This window comes from Calidris pugnax, unplaced genomic scaffold (assembly GCF_001431845.1).
Source record: "Calidris pugnax isolate Ruff unplaced genomic scaffold, ASM143184v1 scaffold26, whole genome shotgun sequence".
NCBI lineage: Eukaryota > Metazoa > Chordata > Aves > Charadriiformes > Scolopacidae > Calidris > Calidris pugnax.
The window spans coordinates 558,523-576,659 of record NW_015090765.1 but is presented as its reverse complement, the minus strand read 5'-3'; the positions used below and the strand labels follow the sequence as shown (position 1 = coordinate 576,659).

Below are 18,137 nucleotides of genomic sequence, written 5' to 3'. Positions count from 1 at the left end.
CTCCTGCAATGTGTCTCGCTGCAATGTGCATTCCATTCCTCCTCCTTCTGTCTTAACTGTTATCTACCAGTGCTTGGGTACAGAGATAAATGTTTCACTCATTCAAATTCCAAATCAACAACTAAGGGAAGAGTCCATCAAGGTACTGTATTCTGTGTCCTGAAAGCACATTCTTTTCTACTGTCTCCATAACTACTACAGTATCTTAATACATGCTAAAGTGATACTGACAGCCTTGATTCTGCATTAACAAAATTTTGTCATTTTAGTTCAGTGTTGTTGTGTTGTTTGGGGGTTTTTTGGCCATTAAATGTAAGATGCAGTGAGAGTGATAAGTCACACACTTTGCCATGTTATTATTTAGTAATGTTATGATCTAATGTAGAGTGATATGTGGAAAATTTTCAGTGTGAAAATTTTAAACAGCGGAAGATGAATTCTGCAGAAGAGTATTTGGTATTCCTACTACTTTAGTAAAATAGCTAAGAAATAATGTTACCTAGTCAATGGCTTGCTTTCCAAAATTACTGTTAATGTTAGCGAACAGGGAAGAATTTATATCCACCAAATTAAAAGGTCATAATAACACAATTTATTCCAAATAATAAAAGCTAGGTACTGCTGGCAAAAAATAGGCAAAATGTCAATAGGAATAAAGAGAAATATAATTGTGTCTTTTAATCACTGTTATCCATCAGTGGTAAACATGTTCATTTGCATGTATTTGTAACCAGTTCTGTTGCTTTTGGTGTCCTACAGGCACTAATAATGGCCTGTATTTGTAAAATGTTAGAACGTGCAACTGTATATTTTTGTATATATTATCTCTCGGGACAGTTGGCTGTGTTGGAGACAGCATTTTTTTCATACCAAATGAAAAAGAAATTATTTCTCGCTGGGCTTTCTGCTTCCTAAAGTCTTTATTATTTCATCTGTAGTAGTTTAGATGCGGAACAAAAGTTTATACTAAACATAATACTTTACTATGTGAGGTATTTTGTAAAACTGGCTTTCTGAAGTGGAGACTGTTCAGAACTGTTACCAGTTCATAAGTTCCTAGCCAACCTTTCTCAGTTAATCCTATTCTTTTTCTCACATCTAAGGCAAGCAGCCAGACAGGCAGACAAGCTAAACTGTACAGACAAGTCCCTGTTGAGGATTACTGTATAGAATTGTTCTTTAATAGATATATAATCCTGCTAAAAAAAAAATAGCATAAAATTATTTTACTGGTTGAGCTATCTCAGTGGAATTTATCTGTTATCTGCAGCTTTTTTTCTTCTGTGCAAGAAATGTTAACTATGCATATTATTGGATTTTACTGAAGGGGTTGGAGGGGGTTTTGGTACTGTATATCTAAATTTCTACTACTGTGAGGTATTTCTGGTGCCTCTTTTGGATATCTTGCTTCACAGATTTATGGACACGAGTCCTTCTGATAATCTGATTTACTGCATATTGGGTTAAAGAATTTCACACTGCCATTTGAATGCCAAATTTAGTATACTTTATGGGATTTTATTTTCAAGTAGTGCTATTTGTATTCTGAAAATCAAATACCTTTCACATCCTCACATTGGACTCACAAAATCAGTCTCACAAAATCATCAACTAAGGCACAAGAAACAGAAAAATATTTTGTACTTATCTTTTATTTTGTTGGTGCTAAACAGGCCTTGACAATCTGCTTTATTACTACTTTGTCTTATGCTGAAATCATGAAAGACACTTAAGTGTGATCAGATCAGAGCACATCTGTGTGCTGTAGGAATTTCCTCCTCTGGAAATGACACTATAGCTGCATCAGCAAGGCACAATATGCAGACTAAAAATTCTGTTGAGAGGCAGAGGTTATTGTGTTGGGACAATGCCATTCGAATATTGCTTTCAGGGGCAAGTCCGTGGTTCCACATCACACTGCACTGTTTCAAACTCATGTTGTTGCTGGCTTTGGGATTTCTGTACCATGCCCAACTGCCAGAGTCATGGCAACCTTCCAGCCAGGTTCAAACTGTCAGATCTCCTTAGGCTTTCTTCTCTCTATTCACACAACTGTGCAGTAGTCACATCTGTTAGAACATAGCTATGGACCACATGATTAAAAAAAGAACTTCCTTAAATTGATTTTTCAGTAGTCACATCTGTTAGAACATAGCTATGAACCACGTGATTAAAAAAAAGAACTTCCTTAAATTCATTTTCATTTCTAATTGTCCATTAGTCACGGACAATTAAAACTTAAAATTGATGGTATTCTGCATTTTAATCATGGCATTTCAAGGGTAAACATGGAATGCTAGATCCTGAAGTGCAATATTTGAATTGATCATCCTTACATACATTTTCATTATAATATGGTATGGTTGATACTATTGCATTGTGTAGGGTGAAAGAGACACACAAATTCTAGGTAACAGAGAATTTTAAGTGATACTGTTTCTGGTTTTGAAGGTAATTCTATAATATTCTTACTAGTTATACTTACAAAATATGCCTTTGACAAGGAAGTACATCAAATTTTTGTCCCTACTTCTGAAAAGAACAAGACTGGCAATTTTATTTCCATATACTTACATGGATGTTAATTACTTGCAAGTTGTGATCTGGTTTTGAAGGTAATTCTATAATATTCTTACTAGTTATACTTACAAAATATGCCTTTGACAAGGAAGTACATCAAATTTTTGTCCCTACTTCTGAAAAGAACAAGACTGGCAATTTTATTTCCATATACTTACATGGATGTTAATTACTTGCAAGTTGTGCTTCATTTTATCATTTTATTTCTGATATCATAGCAATCATTTCCTCTACAATAGAAAGTGATGTGCAGAGTTTGATTAGGATCTTAGGTTAAATGACAGTTGCAGTAGGATGCTTTGACATTTTTTGTTACAAGAATATTTCTTTCCGGTATGTGGGGTTGATTGTGTCCTATGAAGGATGCAAATGACATATTTAAACACTATGCTTTCCAAATTCAGTTTTAGCATATGCCTTAATAATTATGATCTCCAGTGCCCCACGCAAAGATGTTTTTAAATGTTTTTCATCTTTATGAAGGTGTATGGGCGAGTCTTCGTTCAAGCAACCGATTCATCAACACTCAGACTCCATTCATTGATGTTGGTGCAAGACTTGCAGGGAAAGATAACACCACCTCCTACGGTGGCAGCCCTTTTCTGCAGAGTCAGCTTTTGAGACGGCAAGCAGCCCTCTATATATTTGGAGAAAAATCTCAGTTACGGGTAATGGCAATTTTTATGTTGTTAACACAGTTTTTATTTGGCTTGAGTTTAATAACCCTAATGTTTTTACAAAATGATAAATAATAATCTAAATAAAGGTGGATGGATAAGTCTCCTGAAGGTGTAAACTCTTATGAGGATTATTCCTATACGCAGCATAACGTGGTGGAGGGTGGGGTGGTGAAAATCAAGCTCTGTGGTTATATAAGGCAACAAAATAAATAAAAACCTATTAAATTATCTTAAAGAGTGATTAAAGATCAGGCTCAAACTCATGGAAGTTCTGTGAGTAGAGAGCCCTCTGTCACTTCTGGTCACATGCTGATGTGCAGTAGAGCTAAGGCACACAAAGATGAGTAACAGATGAGTAGAGGAACGGAATAGCTTTTCACAGAATCACAGAATCTTCTAGGTTGGAAGGGACCTTAAAGATCATCTTGTCCAACCGTCAACCTGACTGACAAAAACAGACACCCACACAACAAACAAGGAGCATCATCACTAAACCAGACCTCCCAGCACTACAGCAACCCGTCTTTTGAACACCTCCAGGGATGGTGCCTCAACCACCTCCCTGGGCAGCCCATTCCAATGCCTGAGAACCCTTTCAGTGAAAAAATTGTTCCTAATATCCAGCCTGAACCTCCCCTGGTGTAACTTGAGGCCATTTCCTCTTGTCCTGTCGCCTGTGACTTGAGAAAAGAGACCGACCCCCACCTCTCTACACCCTCCTTTCAGGGAGTTGTAGAGAGCAATAAGGTCTCCCCTCAGCCTCCTCTTCTCCAGGCTGAATAACCCCAGCTCCCTCAGCCTCTCCTCACAAGACTTGTGCTCCAGACCCCTCACCAGCTTTGTTGCCCTTCTCTGGACCCTTACCTTTTTGTACAAGGTAAGAGGATTCAAATCAGGAAAGACTTGGCTGAGAAGGAAATACATTGCTGGGCAACAGGGTGTCCAGCACAGCCTTCATATTTGGAAGTCACCATGTCTTTGCTGTCTCAGCTCTCTCCCTGCACTGGCTTTGCAGGGAGCGTGAGCATTAGAGCTCGGCTCCGCTCAATGTAGCTGCTGGGATAACAAGGAATGATGGGGCTGTAGGCAAATGGAGTGGGGCTGGTGTAGCAGCAGTGGAGCTTGCTGCCCCTTGTAGGGGCTGTTCAGAGATATTCCAAGGGAAGTGCTGGAGTTCTGTATCTGTAAGTTCACTCTGTGACTGTTCAGTCACACTTAATCGCACCTAAATGCACCTAAATACATACTACTGTACTCTGATTCTGCTGGCAACTCATCTCACGTTCAGCCAAGTCATCATCTCAGTGATATCTAGTTCAGGAAACATGAAACATACTTATTTTTAAAGTGCAATTTCATTTTTCCTGATGTGTCGAAATATGTTATGAAGCAAATGGAAAGTTGTTAGTCAGGAAAGCGATTTCTAGAGAAGAAAACCTTCATTACACTGGGCAGCACTTAAACTCAGGTGAAGCCAAGTTGATGTGAATAAGGCTAACCCAAAAGTCTGCCCTTCCTGATTTGATTACATGAAGAGAACCATTTTGTCTACAGTTTCATACACTTTTTAATATTTTAGATGCAGTTGTTTAAGAGACAGGTATTCTCTACATCAGTTCTTGGTCGTTCTACTTTTTTTCAGAAAACATTTGCAGATTATTTTTTTATTAATCTCTGCATTCAAAGATTGAAAAAGCAGTTGTTTTCTACTTTCTTATTCCAAATATGAGCATACATGAAATATTATGTATTTTTCAAAATGCCTAACTTCCAAAAGCATTTTTTCCTAATAGCGTTCTCCGTCTTATTGTTTTCATCATAGTCCTTTTTTTTTTCAATTGGCTAACTTGATCACAAAATGGTTTGGGTTGGAAGGGACCTTAAAAATCATCAAGTTCCAACCCCCCTGCCCTGGGCAGGGACACCTCCCACCAGACCAGGTTGCTCAAAGCCCCATCCAACTTGGCCTTGAGCTCTCCCAAGGATAGGTCATCCACAGCTTCTCTGGGCAACCTGTTCCAGTGTCTCACCACCCTCACAGTAAAGAATTTTTTCCCAATACTTAATCTAAATCTCCCCTTTTTTACTTTAAAACCTTTACCCCTCATCCTATCACTCCATTCTCTGACAAAGAGTCCCTCCCCATCTCTCCTGTAGGCCCCCTTTAGGTACTGGAATGCTGTTATATATCTGTTAATTCAGTTCTCATCTATTCCTGCTCATTTTCTAAATGTATTAAGTGAAACAAAACATGAAGAATTCTGCTAGGAAAACCTCTTGGAAATTGTATCAGGTATAAAGTGCTGGTTTGTGTTGAAGTAGGTCCTTTAGGCAAACAACTGTCTCAATGTGCAGTGGCTGCTTAGGTGAGGCAGCTAGTTTGCCGTTTTGGGGGCTCTTTTTGAATTCAGGGTTTCTTTGATTCAGGGGTTACTTTTTTTTTGCTTTATTGAACTACTAGAAAATCTCCTGCAGTGTTGGTGTGTCATCCATATTTTAATTTTTATTTATTTATTGCTAACTTGCTCTAAAAATCCTAAGGAAAGACATTATGTTGTGTACAAAGAACTCAACACATTCATCACTCAACTTTGGTTTTTTACAAGTATTATTACTACTACTGTTATTAAAAATATGACTGCCATGCAATAAATTTTGCTGTTATGAGTAGTTTATTGTGGTACATGTTGCAAGTGTTGTAAGGATTTTTATTATCCTGGTCAGGTGTTGAACTAAACAGATATTTTTAATTAGGAATTGAAACTTTTAGCAATAAAGAAGGCAAGAATTTGAGATTTGACGAGACTGTCAGTGAAAAATATGCTTCCCTTTTAATTTACGTCTACTGTTGTCCTTTCCAAACAGGGATTCAAACTTGATTTTGCTTTGAATTGTGAATTTGTTCCTGTTGAATTCAGTGACATCCGACAGACAAAGGCAAGCTTTAAAAAGCTGATGAGAGCTTGTGTTCCCAGCACCATTCCTACAGACTCTGAGGCAACATTCCTTAAAGCACTTGGGGAGTCAGAGTGGTTCCCACAGGTAATTTATATGACAGGTACTTCTAATAATCTATATGCAGTACTGCTTACACAAAATAAATTTTAGGCTCTTCTGACAGAGAACTATTGTGTTCTAACCAGCTGTTTTTTGTTCATTGTAATTATTTTGTGTACTATCAATTCTGTCATTATATGAGCATTATTATTTTAGTACAGTCGTAACATTTGCAAATGTGGGGGGCATTTTTTTATAATATAATTTACAGCTTATAACATGGAACACATACACAAGTAGAGATGACCATTTTTATTCTGCTTATGTAAATTTACGGGTTTGGTTTGACTGTTTTTTCTTATTTTATATATTTTAAAAATCAGAAAAAAAAGTATCAAACGAGTCTATTGACAAATGAGTCTATTGATTTTAAAACCAGTATTTTACTTTTCATATGTGTTCCCACCCTGATTTTCCAGAAGCTGATGAGAGCTTGTGTTCCCAGCACCATTCCTACAGACTCTGAGGCAACATTCCTTAAAGCACTTGGGGAGTCAGAGTGGTTCCCACAGGTAATTTATATGACAGGTACTTCTAATAATCTATATGCAGTACTGCTTACACAAAATAAATTTTAGGCTCTTCTGACAGAGAACTATTGCGTTCTAACCAGCTGTTTTTTGTTCATTGTAATTATTTGGTGTACTATCAATTCTGTCATTATACGAGCATTATTATTTTAATACAGTCATAACATTTGCAAATGCGGGGGGCATTTTTTTATAACATAATCTACAGCTTATAACATGGAACACATACACAAGTAGAGATGACCATTTTTATTCTGCTTATGTAAATTTATGGGTTTGGTTTGACTGCTTTTTCTTATTTTATATATTTTAAAAATCAGAAAAAAAGTATAGAACAATAAATGAGTCTATTGATTTTAAAACCAGTATTTTACTTTTCATATGTGTTCCCACCCTGATTTTCCATATGCACAAGTATTTAACAAATAAGCTAGCATCTGCTATCTGTTTTTGGGATATGGAGAAGTGTTTGCAGGGGAAAGGGGATTGTGTGTGTGTTAATCAGTGTGTGTTAATCTATTCTCTCTGAATCTGTTCCTTTATTTCCCCATCCCATATCCCCTTACATAAAGATTAACCAAATGAAGGCAAGACTGAAACTAACTTTGCAAGATTCAAATTAAGAAGGATGTGGGAAAGTCACCTCTTTGTAAATCTAAAATAATTTTAATTATAGGGAATGTTTTTTAATAGTTGCATGTTATGTTTGGAATCCTCTGCTAAATAAATTCTTCTCAAGTGCAATTAATCTTAGTAAACAGAACAGATTCTTACGCTGATTTCTTAAGGAGGAAATACATGTGAGTAACAGAGTCATTTCAGTAATTACACATCAGAAAATGTACTTTCTGGTTGAAATGTACTATGGTGCAAGGAGTGGTGTAACTTCTTCCCTTGAGGTGTGATCACTCCTTTGAGATCACAGGACCTGGTCGTTACTGTGTCTGGCTGCCGTGGTGTTCAGGAAGGGGAGAACTGGGAAGAGTGTGAAGACTTGACTCCTTCATGTGAACATTTCCAATCACAGAGTAGTTAAGTGTAGATAAATGAACTGAATGTCACTCAGATGAAATAAACATGTCCCTGTAGCAGCACAGAAATCAAGGGGAGATAGAACATTGGAGTTACTCTCTCTTGGCCTGAGAGGAAAAGTAACTGCATACAACTTCTTGCTCAGGACTAGATCGTAATGTCACACACTAGCTGTGTGACATTTAAACCACATTTCTGTGATTTAAATCATGTCATATGTGACTTATGGGGTAGTTAGTTAATTTATGACTGATTTGACACATTTTCTACTATTCTTGTGAAAGGACATAGATCTGTCACCTTGGAAATGTGTTTTCATTGTATAAAGCTTTCCTCTCCTGGGTAATAGAAGTTACACGGTATTGATTTTAACACTGTATAGGCTAAATATTTCTTTATAAGAATGTGAATACATAAGAAGAAATTTGAAGAGCTTCCCTGTCTTCTGAATACAAATGATAAAAATAATATTTTGCATTTTTTTATGGAATCTGTATAACCAGATTGCCTATCAGTTTCCTCATTATGGATGGCAAAAACCAGCCTTTCTTCTATTATATTTCTGGAGTACAGAAAATAAACAAACTGCTTGATTTTAAAAGTGGTGCTCTTCTCAATCCTTTCCTGTTAAAAATTGCAGGAAAATTAGTTTTTTTCTATTTTAGAATCATAGAATAGTTTGGGCTGGAAGGCACACCTCCCACCAAACCAGGTTGCTCAAAGCCCCATCCATCCTGGCCTTAAACACTTCCAGGGATGGGGCATCCACAGCTTCTCTGGGCAACCTGTCCCAGTGTCTCACCACCCTCACAGTAAAGAATTTTTTCCCAATACCTGATCTAAATCTCCCCTCTTTCACTTTAAAACCATTACCCCTCGTCCTATTGCTCCACTCCTGGATAAAGAGTCTGTCCCCATCTCTTCTGTAGGCCCCCTTTAGGTACTGGAAGGCTGCTATAAAGTCTCTCTGGAGCCTTCTCTTCTCCAGGCTGAACAACCCCAACTCTCTCAGCCTGTCCTTATAGGAGAGGTGCTCCAGCTCTCTGATCATATTCATGGCCCTAAGTATTTTCTAAGTAATGACTGTGTGAATGTTCAGAGGAGTTAAGTGTTTTCCATCACAATGTCCATGGTTTTTTGGGGGGGGAATTTTTCTTAAGAGGAAAAAATTAGACTGCCCTAAACAAGGATGAATTTTCTACGGTTTAATTATTGTTTGGTTGATTATTTATTTATTTTTGCTCTTATTTTCTCCAATTTAGTTTTCTTCTCTCTGAGTCACTTTCCTGTGCCTTCTGTACTTTCTGAACTTAGTTTTTTCTTGCATATGTGGTCTTAGATGTCTCTTGCCTTCTTTTCTTTATTTGTTTCCTATATTGCTTTCTTCTGTCTTTCATGCTTTCATATTTCCTACTGCTGCTATTGGTTGGGTTGTGTTCAGTGCTCTGCAAAGAGCAGTTTTATTCGACTGTAAAAAAATTAATTGCTTATATAGTGTCTGTTATGTTCTTTACCAAGAATGCTGCCATAGTGTGACAAAAATGGTAGGAACATCATATAGATTTTCCTTTTAGTAATAATAATGTGAAATCTCATAGTAGGATAAAATAGGTCAAATTCACCTAAACTTTTTAACCTGCTTATACCTATGACATTTGAATCGATGTCATTCAAGCCAGTAACCCTTAGAAATCAACTAACCTGCTGAAGGAATTTTAATATCACTGCATATTAGAAGGCAAATAATGTGTTCTCTTTGCATATGTTTTAGCCAGTCTGCACAAAAGCAAAGTATAAGAAACATCATTTAGTCTTTCTAAACTATTTCCAGATTTTAGAAATAGGATTTTTCTGTGCTTGCTTTTAGGTTGGGGTGGTTTTTTTGCATTATTATTATTCTTCAATTAATTAATTTCTGCCTTCCATGAGATCGAGCATTAGAAATTTTATCTTGTGATTATCTTAAATGGATTCTCCCATCAAAGTACTTAGTGAATTTATGGAACCGTAACATTTCACAGGAAATGATTTTAGTGTTAAGTCCAGGATGGAATTTCTCTACAATAAATCTGTCAACTGTGTTGTTCCCATTCTCCTTTTTATGACAGCTATTTTATTACAGTACTCACTGGTTTTAATAGTTTAAGCTCCTGTCTTCAAATCCTTGCTTTAGTTTTGTTATAGTTCAGATGAAAATCCCAAGACTGTTATATTTGATAATTTTCTGATCTGTTTGATCAATGCATTTCTCTGTGCTATATGTAGAAGTCATAATTCATATTTTAATATTAAATATTAAAAAAATTCTATGTTGATGATGTCTAGAAATGTATCTCTCACTTGAGTATGATACTTATTTGCAATACTTTATAGCTTCACAGGATAATGCAATTGGGTGTGATCATCTCTGAGCTCCTGGAAAATGGTTCTTCTGTTTTGGTTTGTTTGGAAGATGGCTGGGATATTACTGCACAAGTAAGCTGCTATTAAAACCTTGAAATAGCTAATTAACTAAAACCAGCAGGCAATACTTTTTTAGACAAGTGACTGATAATTTGGCATAGCACTAATAAATTTGTCTTGTGGGAGCAGGGAAGAGACTAGAATGCATGAATCCTTGCATTCATTTGCAATTTACACCATGAAAGAGTTCCTTAAAATTAATTTGTTCCAAAGGTCCCGATGGACATAGAGTTCTAAGGCTTAGATATAAAATCTACATTCCTACACCTGACCATATGTAAGAATGAAAGCTGAAAGTTGCCACAACAGATCATTTATCTTCGTAAATATAGTACACTTTAAACAGAAGAGGGAAGGAGAGGAATTCTTTCTCTTGCTGTTCACTTTCCATAAATGAAGGCAGGAGACCACACACAGGGAGAAAATTAAATTTGTGCCAAAGTGACTGTAACACCTGCTGCAAACACGTATCACCAGAACAGATAAATTTGTGAAACAAACTATAAATTAGGTGAATGATGACCAACTGCCTCATTTAATGGATGCTTCATGATTCATAAGATAAACACAGATATCAATAATTCCAGTAAATAAAAACTTCATGTGCAGCCAGCGTCCTGATACCTGGTAAACAAACCCACAAAAGAATGTTAACATAATTACTGGAATCTGTGTCAAACAGTGAAGAGAGAGAATGGCACATACATAGCTAGAAGTGAAAGAAGTCTGTTCTGCATTCTAAATTTTCCTGAGATGCTGTCTACAAAAACAGGCTGAAGTTGGCTGCTGGGCACCATAGCATGGCTACACTACAGAAACTCTAAAGTGACCCTCAGGACCAATCCTTTAACATTTGCTTTGCTGAGGTAGCCAATACTATTTTATAAATATTTATTATCCTTCTTTTATTAATAAAAGTTGTTTTACTTCAAATGTAATTTAAATGTGGTTAGCATTATAATGACTTCCAAAGTCTATAGTTGCTCAGATTTGACTTGTACAGGTATCATAAAGTCTCCATTTAGTTGAAGCTTTTTCATGTGTGATATTATTCGGTTTGTTTTATAAAAATACTTAATGTGTGTGGTAAAATACTTGTAATTGAGTTTATATGAAGGCTTTTGTTTCCTTGAACTATAAACAGATTATGATATGTTTATATTCATTGACTAAAGTGTTCTCCTAACTTCTGTTAACTCTTAACACAATATATTCTGTCTTGTGCTCTAGGTAGTATCTCTGGTGCAGTTACTCAGTGATCCCTTCTACAGGACACTCGAAGGCTTCCGAATGCTGGTGGAAAAAGAATGGCTCTCTTTTGGTCATAAATTCAGTCAGCGCAGTAATCTGACTCTCAATTGTCAGGGTAGTGGATTTGCTCCTGTTTTCCTACAGTTCTTAGACTGTGTGCATCAGGTAAGTCAATCTCTAACTAGTTCACAAAAAGAATTCATAAATAAGTGTGTAGCTGCCACTACTTCAGATGTTGTAGGTAATAGTTTAAGAGAAGACTAGTAATCTGCTTCTCTAGGCTTTATTAAGATGAATGGATTTCACCTCAAGAAGAGCTGGAATGGTTGCCTAGAGGAGAGTGACCCATCATAAAACAGTTTAAGAGGGATGGTTGGCATTACAGGTCATTTATGCAGAGATTTAAAATAGGAGTTTCTTAAGCTTCAGGCTGGCTTTTGGCCATCTGGAGTACCTTTATTCAGAAGAAGAAATTGATCGATTAGTGACTGGTGCAGTGACTAGACAGTTTTTAACTCCTTGTGCTCGATTATGAGCTTTGAAGAGGCCTTGTTCTGGAAACAACAAGCTATAAACCAGAGTGACATGAGACGTTCTTATTTTTGTATACACTGCACGTTCAGAAGAAGATGGACTCCAACAGTTACATCATGTAAGAAGAAGTTAGGTTAAGGATATTATGCTCATTTCAGGTTAATTCTAAAGTCTGTCCCTTTCTCTTCAAACCAGTAAATATAAATGCTTTGCAGAGTGTATGCTAACACAAGACAGGAGCTTGCATCGTTCCTCTTGTAATGTAATAAATCTTAGGAAGCTGACATAAAAAAAAGCAAGGAAATTATCCACACATAGCTGTACGGTATTTTTTTCTCAAGTGCAGAGATCACACAAACTTTGGAAGTAAATGGGTTATCCAGAACAAAGATAAAAATTAAATTCAGGGGTTTTATTTTATTGTCATAAAATAAAATGTACCGTGTTTTTATTGTCATAAAATAAAATGTACCGTGTTTTTTTCATGGCAAAATTGTTGGGGTTTTTTTAAAGTTAGGTTTAACACAATCTGCAGTTCTAAGACCATGGAATAATGGATTATAATCACCCTGGCTTTAAAAGTCAGTATGAAACGTAAACTGGGATAAATCCCTGTTGTTAACAACTGTCAGGTTTGATTTTGCCTCAAGCTGCAAGGTGCCTAAAATATTTCTACTATACCTGTGAATGTGTCAAGGAAATAGAAGAATGTTGCCTTTGTAATTAATCTCACATAGCAGCTTTGGTGCATGTTACTAGGTATCTGACTCTTCTCTATCTTTAAAAAGGAATATGAAGTATACAGGTTATTAACAAATACATATTACAGAACGATCTCTATTTTCTGGTTTTTGGTTTTAAGCTGTGTCCACATGCCCTGGCTGTAGCTATATCAGCACAAAGATGATCTCCTCAAGGCCTACTGTAGCTATTCACCACTTCTCTGGTGGAGATACCACCCTTCCAGTCTGTTAGCTAAGGGGTTCATGGGAACCTGCCTGCCTTTTCCAGTTCTTCAGGTAGAAGAACTTGGTAGAAAAGACCATCTTATTTTGGTGGGTGTGGATTTAGAAGCAGTTCAGCAGGTCAATCTGAGGGAGGCAGTAACTTCTCATGAGGAAAGATAGGGCTGTCTAGTGGTTATAATCTTTTCAGCCAGTGTTATCTTCAGCCAAGAAAGGACATGGAAACACAGCTTTACTGCATAATCAGTGTAGTATAGGTTTGTCTGTTATTAGAAAAAAAACTTTAGGCTAAACGACTTACAGTCCTATTTAGAATGCAACTCTAAGTTTTCTAGAAACAGGCTTTCAAAGATTAGTCTTCTGAGGGCATAGTATTGACTTACTAAATTCTAACAGTATGGTTGCAGTTTGCAAACGAAGACGTTTTGAACTCTAGGGACTAGTCCCCTCTAGGGACTTTTGAAGTCAAGTTAATGGTTGAAGTTTCACAGGAATTTACTATGAAAAATGAATTTTCTAAACATTTGTACTTGAACATTTCTATTGTTTCATTGGTTTCTGTGCAACTTGTTAGTCAACTATAGAATCCAATTAGACTGCAGCTTGACTCGGAGATGTAATATATTATGATCAGTTTTTAAAAATAGAATCCAATTAGACTGCAGCTTGACTCGGAAATGTAATCAGTTTTTAAAAAATGCCTGTTCACCCAAATAAACAAGTGGTCCTTTCAAAATATTTTTAACCATTATAATGTCAACATACTATGTGCAGTAGGAAAATCACCATAGAGCCAGTATGTGCATTAAACGTCATGGGTTAAAATAAAGATACAGAGAAAACAAATGAAGCAGTGGTTCCTAAATTAGAACTGCATCATCTTGTAAAAAGTCATTGTTTATGCCAATATCTCCAGGTGTCAGCTGAATTATTAATGCAAAATCATTCTTTCACAATAGCAGCATCTGGCAGATTGTCTGCTTCTAAGACTGAGTTTATGAAAGTGATGTCAGTGCAGGAAGCTTTTCTTATTTTTCTTCTGTATCTATTTGGTAATTTATTACATATAATTAAAAAGGAATGATTTTCTAGAACTGACTTCTTTTAAGCTCAATAAGGAGCTCTGTTACAGCACCCCGTGTAAGAGGAGGTGAGTGTGCTGCTCCCATGGTAGATTTATGCAATTATTCCAGTGTTTGCAGGAGTACCCTCTTAGTGATTACTAGCACAGGACATTTTGGAGTACTATATTTCTTACTTAAACTAAGTAAATATTGATATATAATAGCATTACAAAGCCAAAATGTGTTGGAAAACAAAGGAAGGCTGGTAGAAGTGTAAGATTATTAAATACATTTAGGAGATATTTAAGTTTATTGGGAACATGGTGATTGAGAAAGAATTCTAAAATACTGAGTTTCTGTAATCATAATATTAGAAATGCCTATTGCTTTACTCAGGTTTTAAATGTTCGCATATTATGGAGATTAAGCATTTTAAAATATGATGCAGTTGTAATTTATAAAGATATCCTGTCCCTGTAGACTTATCTTTCTAGGTGGTATGTGTTGAAATCATAAAGTATAAAACATTGCTTCTAATTTACATGTAAATTTTGAGTACATCCCTTAAAATTGATGAATTAACTGAAATGGCAGCAAAGAGTTACCAGAGACAAACCAGCTATATTTAACCTCAACCTAAGTGGTTACATTGCCTATAGTAATAAAATTCTCTTCTCTGTTTATTTTTAATTGCTGAAACTAATACAAATGTTTTCTCCTATGTTAAATTTCTAATTTATCACTTCTCATGTTGGAGCTGTATTTTATCAGAGCTTTTTCTTCCCTTGATAGCTCAGTTTGTTTTAAATTGTGCAGACTGCACTGCAGCTAAACAAATCCTCAATACCAGTAGTCACTTCACCTAGCTGGGGTATCTTTCCCATCTCCAAGTGTGCTGAAATCAGCCACAGCCATTAAAACACAGCCAACAACAGTAAATACAATATTCATGTTTATAAAAAAATGTTTTAGATGATAGTTGTTTTCACTTAAAAAGTAAATTATATTATTGTAACTTCTAGTTACTTGTAGTTCCAGAAATCTCAGAATCGGGATCGTTCACAACACCTAGATCCATGACAGGATTTTATTAGCAGCTTATTCTTGTCACTCTTCAAATGTATTAAAATAATTATTGGACCATGCATAGAAATTAGGACCCTGTATATGTCAAATAGAAGAATGAAGCCTTTCCTTCTTACAATATATTAAAGAACACTTTTCCTAACACAAGGTGGAAAATGCATACTAAGCTACTAAGTCTAAATGCACACACACAAGCAGAGCTTTTAAGATTTCAGCTCAAAAGTACATTATGTCAATTTTGAGCAGAATTAGTGTACTCTGATTATATTTTAATCTAATATATGCCAGAAAAAATATTTTCTCTTTTTATAAGAACTGAATTACTTTGTCTATGAAGTTGAAATCTTGAAGTTATTATAAAAAAAAATTTTGCTTAGCTTTATTTTTAAAAACAGTGCAGGAATGTAGTCATTTTTATCGGGCAAGAAGTGGGGATAAAATAAGTGTGTGTGTATTGAACTGAGATATCTTTACATATCTTAGCATTTTAAATGCCTAACCACAAGCTAATATTCAGATATGATAACAACAAACTCTGTCACTGAAATGCTGTGTATGTGTTTATAGGTCCTTTCAAGGGATTTTCCTGTCACTGTTGCACACTCAGTAGATAACCTTTCCTTGCTAAATGCATTTGTTCTCTTCTTTTAGCTTGTTGGGGTTTTTTTTCAAACTGTCATGTGAAAATCTAAACATCAAGGAACTTCAGGTAGTACTAAGCTACTAAGTCTAAATGCACACACACAAGCAGAGCTTTTAAGATTTCAGCTCAAAAGTACATTATGTCAATTTTGAGCAGAATTAGTGTACTCTGATTATATTTTAATCTAATATATGCCAGAAAAAATATTTTCTCTTTTTATAAGAACTGAATTACTTTGTCTATGAAGTTGAAATCTTGAAGTTATTATAAAAAAAAATTTTGCTTAGCTTTATTTTTAAAAACAGTGCAGGAATGTAGTCATTTTTATCGGGCAAGAAGTGGGGATAAAATAAGTGTGTGTGTATTGAACTGAGATATCTTTACATATCTTAGCATTTTAAATGCCTAACCACAAGCTAATATTCAGATATGATAACAACAAACTCTGTCACTGAAATGCTGTGTATGTGTTTATAGGTCCTTTCAAGGGATTTTCCTGTCACTGTTGCACACTCAGTAGATAACCTTTCCTTGCTAAATGCATTTGTTCTCTTCTTTTAGCTTGTTGGGGTTTTTTTTCAAACTGTCATGTGAAAATCTAAACATCAAGGAACTTCAGGTAGTCTAATACTAGTTTCCATAAGTACTAAAAAAAAAAAAAAATGTTTCTCTGTTGAGGAATTGGTAAATAGAGATTAGAGAGAAAAGATGGAATGGAAAAGTGAGAGTGGTGGGAATGCAAAAGACACAGGAAGACTGCAGGACTAAAGGTGTTTTACAAGTTTCCTGTGAATCTAGACAAAGCACAGTGGGACATCTTTCAAATGCAAAAATCAATCAGCAATTTCTTTTTTGGTTGCAAAACCTTATTCCTATTGTAATTGGGAATTTTCAGTTAATTACCATGCTTAATTCTGAAAATAAAAAATCACAATTCATAAACTTATTTGAAGGGTAAATTTTAAATGAATGCATGAAACTTCTGTGAGCAATGTCTCGTCAAGATTAACTTCAGAATCTTGAATTTTATATGGATATCAGGTAATGTAGGTGGAACATCACTTGCAGCATTATCTCTGTACACGTCTGCTACGTTGGGTTCTGAGCAATGGTAAAAAAGTCCGCTGCAAAGCTTTCCAATTAAAGTTTGATTTCTGGCTACATCCAGGAGCTGCATCTTTGCCTATAAAGTTACATGCTGTCTCATAAGTAGCCATAAAAGATTTATATCCAGTTTGATTACTTTGAAAAATACTGGGTTTTGTACAGAGTAGAATGCTGCTTATTACATGGCACACCCTATCTGCTCGGAAACATTTTTGCAGCCTTGACAATACATTAATTAGCTTTAAAATATTTTTGGACAAAATGTACAAGGATTTGTGTGTACAGAGATGACAGCTGCCTATGAATGTATTTGTTATCAGCATTCATGGGGGAATTATTTTGCTGTCACATTTCACATTTTTATTTATTACATATCTATTTGTATTATACCTTAATATCCCTTTTTTTTCCTTTTTTCAGATTCATAACCAATACCCAACAGAGTTTGAGTTCAATCAATATTACCTGAAGTTTCTGGCTTTTCATCACATATCAAATCGATTTAAAACATTTCTTCTGGATTCAGACTATGAAAGACTAGAACACGGTATGTTGATGTTTGTTTATTGCCTATCGGTTTTGTAGTTCTCAGTATTTTTCTTATCAATATTTGGTCTACAAAAATTTGCCTAGTTTGAGATGGTTCAGTAGTTGCATGGTGATGATGTAATGAATTCCATTTCAGGAATAGAAAGGAAAATGGAGGTGAAGAACATGCAGTATTTTTTGAAGGAATAATTACTGAGCCATGCCACTGACGAGACTAAGAGAAAGTGGAAGAAATTAGCTGCGTGCCCCAGGGTTTTTTAGCAAAATGTCCACATGGTTAAGCTTCCCCTACTAAATACCTTATTTGAACAGAAACATAGAATCATAGAATCATAGAATTTCCCAGGCCGGAAGGGACCTCCAAAGGCCATCTAGTCCCACCCCCCCGCAGTCAGCAGGGACACCCCCAACTAGACCAGGTTGCCCAGGGCCTCGTCGAGCCTCTCCTTGAATATCTCCAGGGAAGGGGCCTCAACCACCTCCCTGGGCAACCTGTTCCAGTGCTCCACCACCCTCACAGTGAAGAACCCTCTCCTAATCTCCAATCTAAATCTGTTTCCCTCCAGCTTGAAGCCATTGCCCCTCGTCCTGTCACT

At 35.9% G+C, this 18,137-nt stretch overlaps 1 protein-coding gene across 1 annotated transcript in view; it reads left to right on the top strand.

The window, feature by feature from the left end:
* The window catches only part of SBF2 (SET binding factor 2), a 272,308-nt gene that overhangs the window by 215,358 nt on the left and 38,813 nt on the right, over positions 1-18,137 (top strand). Inside the window, exons 30-35 of the mRNA XM_014966465.1 lie at positions 71-142; positions 3,064-3,248; positions 6,126-6,302; positions 10,253-10,354; positions 11,573-11,758; positions 17,413-17,539. Of these exons, the coding sequence (XP_014821951.1) occupies positions 71-142; positions 3,064-3,248; positions 6,126-6,302; positions 10,253-10,354; positions 11,573-11,758; positions 17,413-17,539 (849 nt within the window). The remainder of the gene's footprint in view (positions 1-70; positions 143-3,063; positions 3,249-6,125; positions 6,303-10,252; positions 10,355-11,572; positions 11,759-17,412; positions 17,540-18,137) is intronic.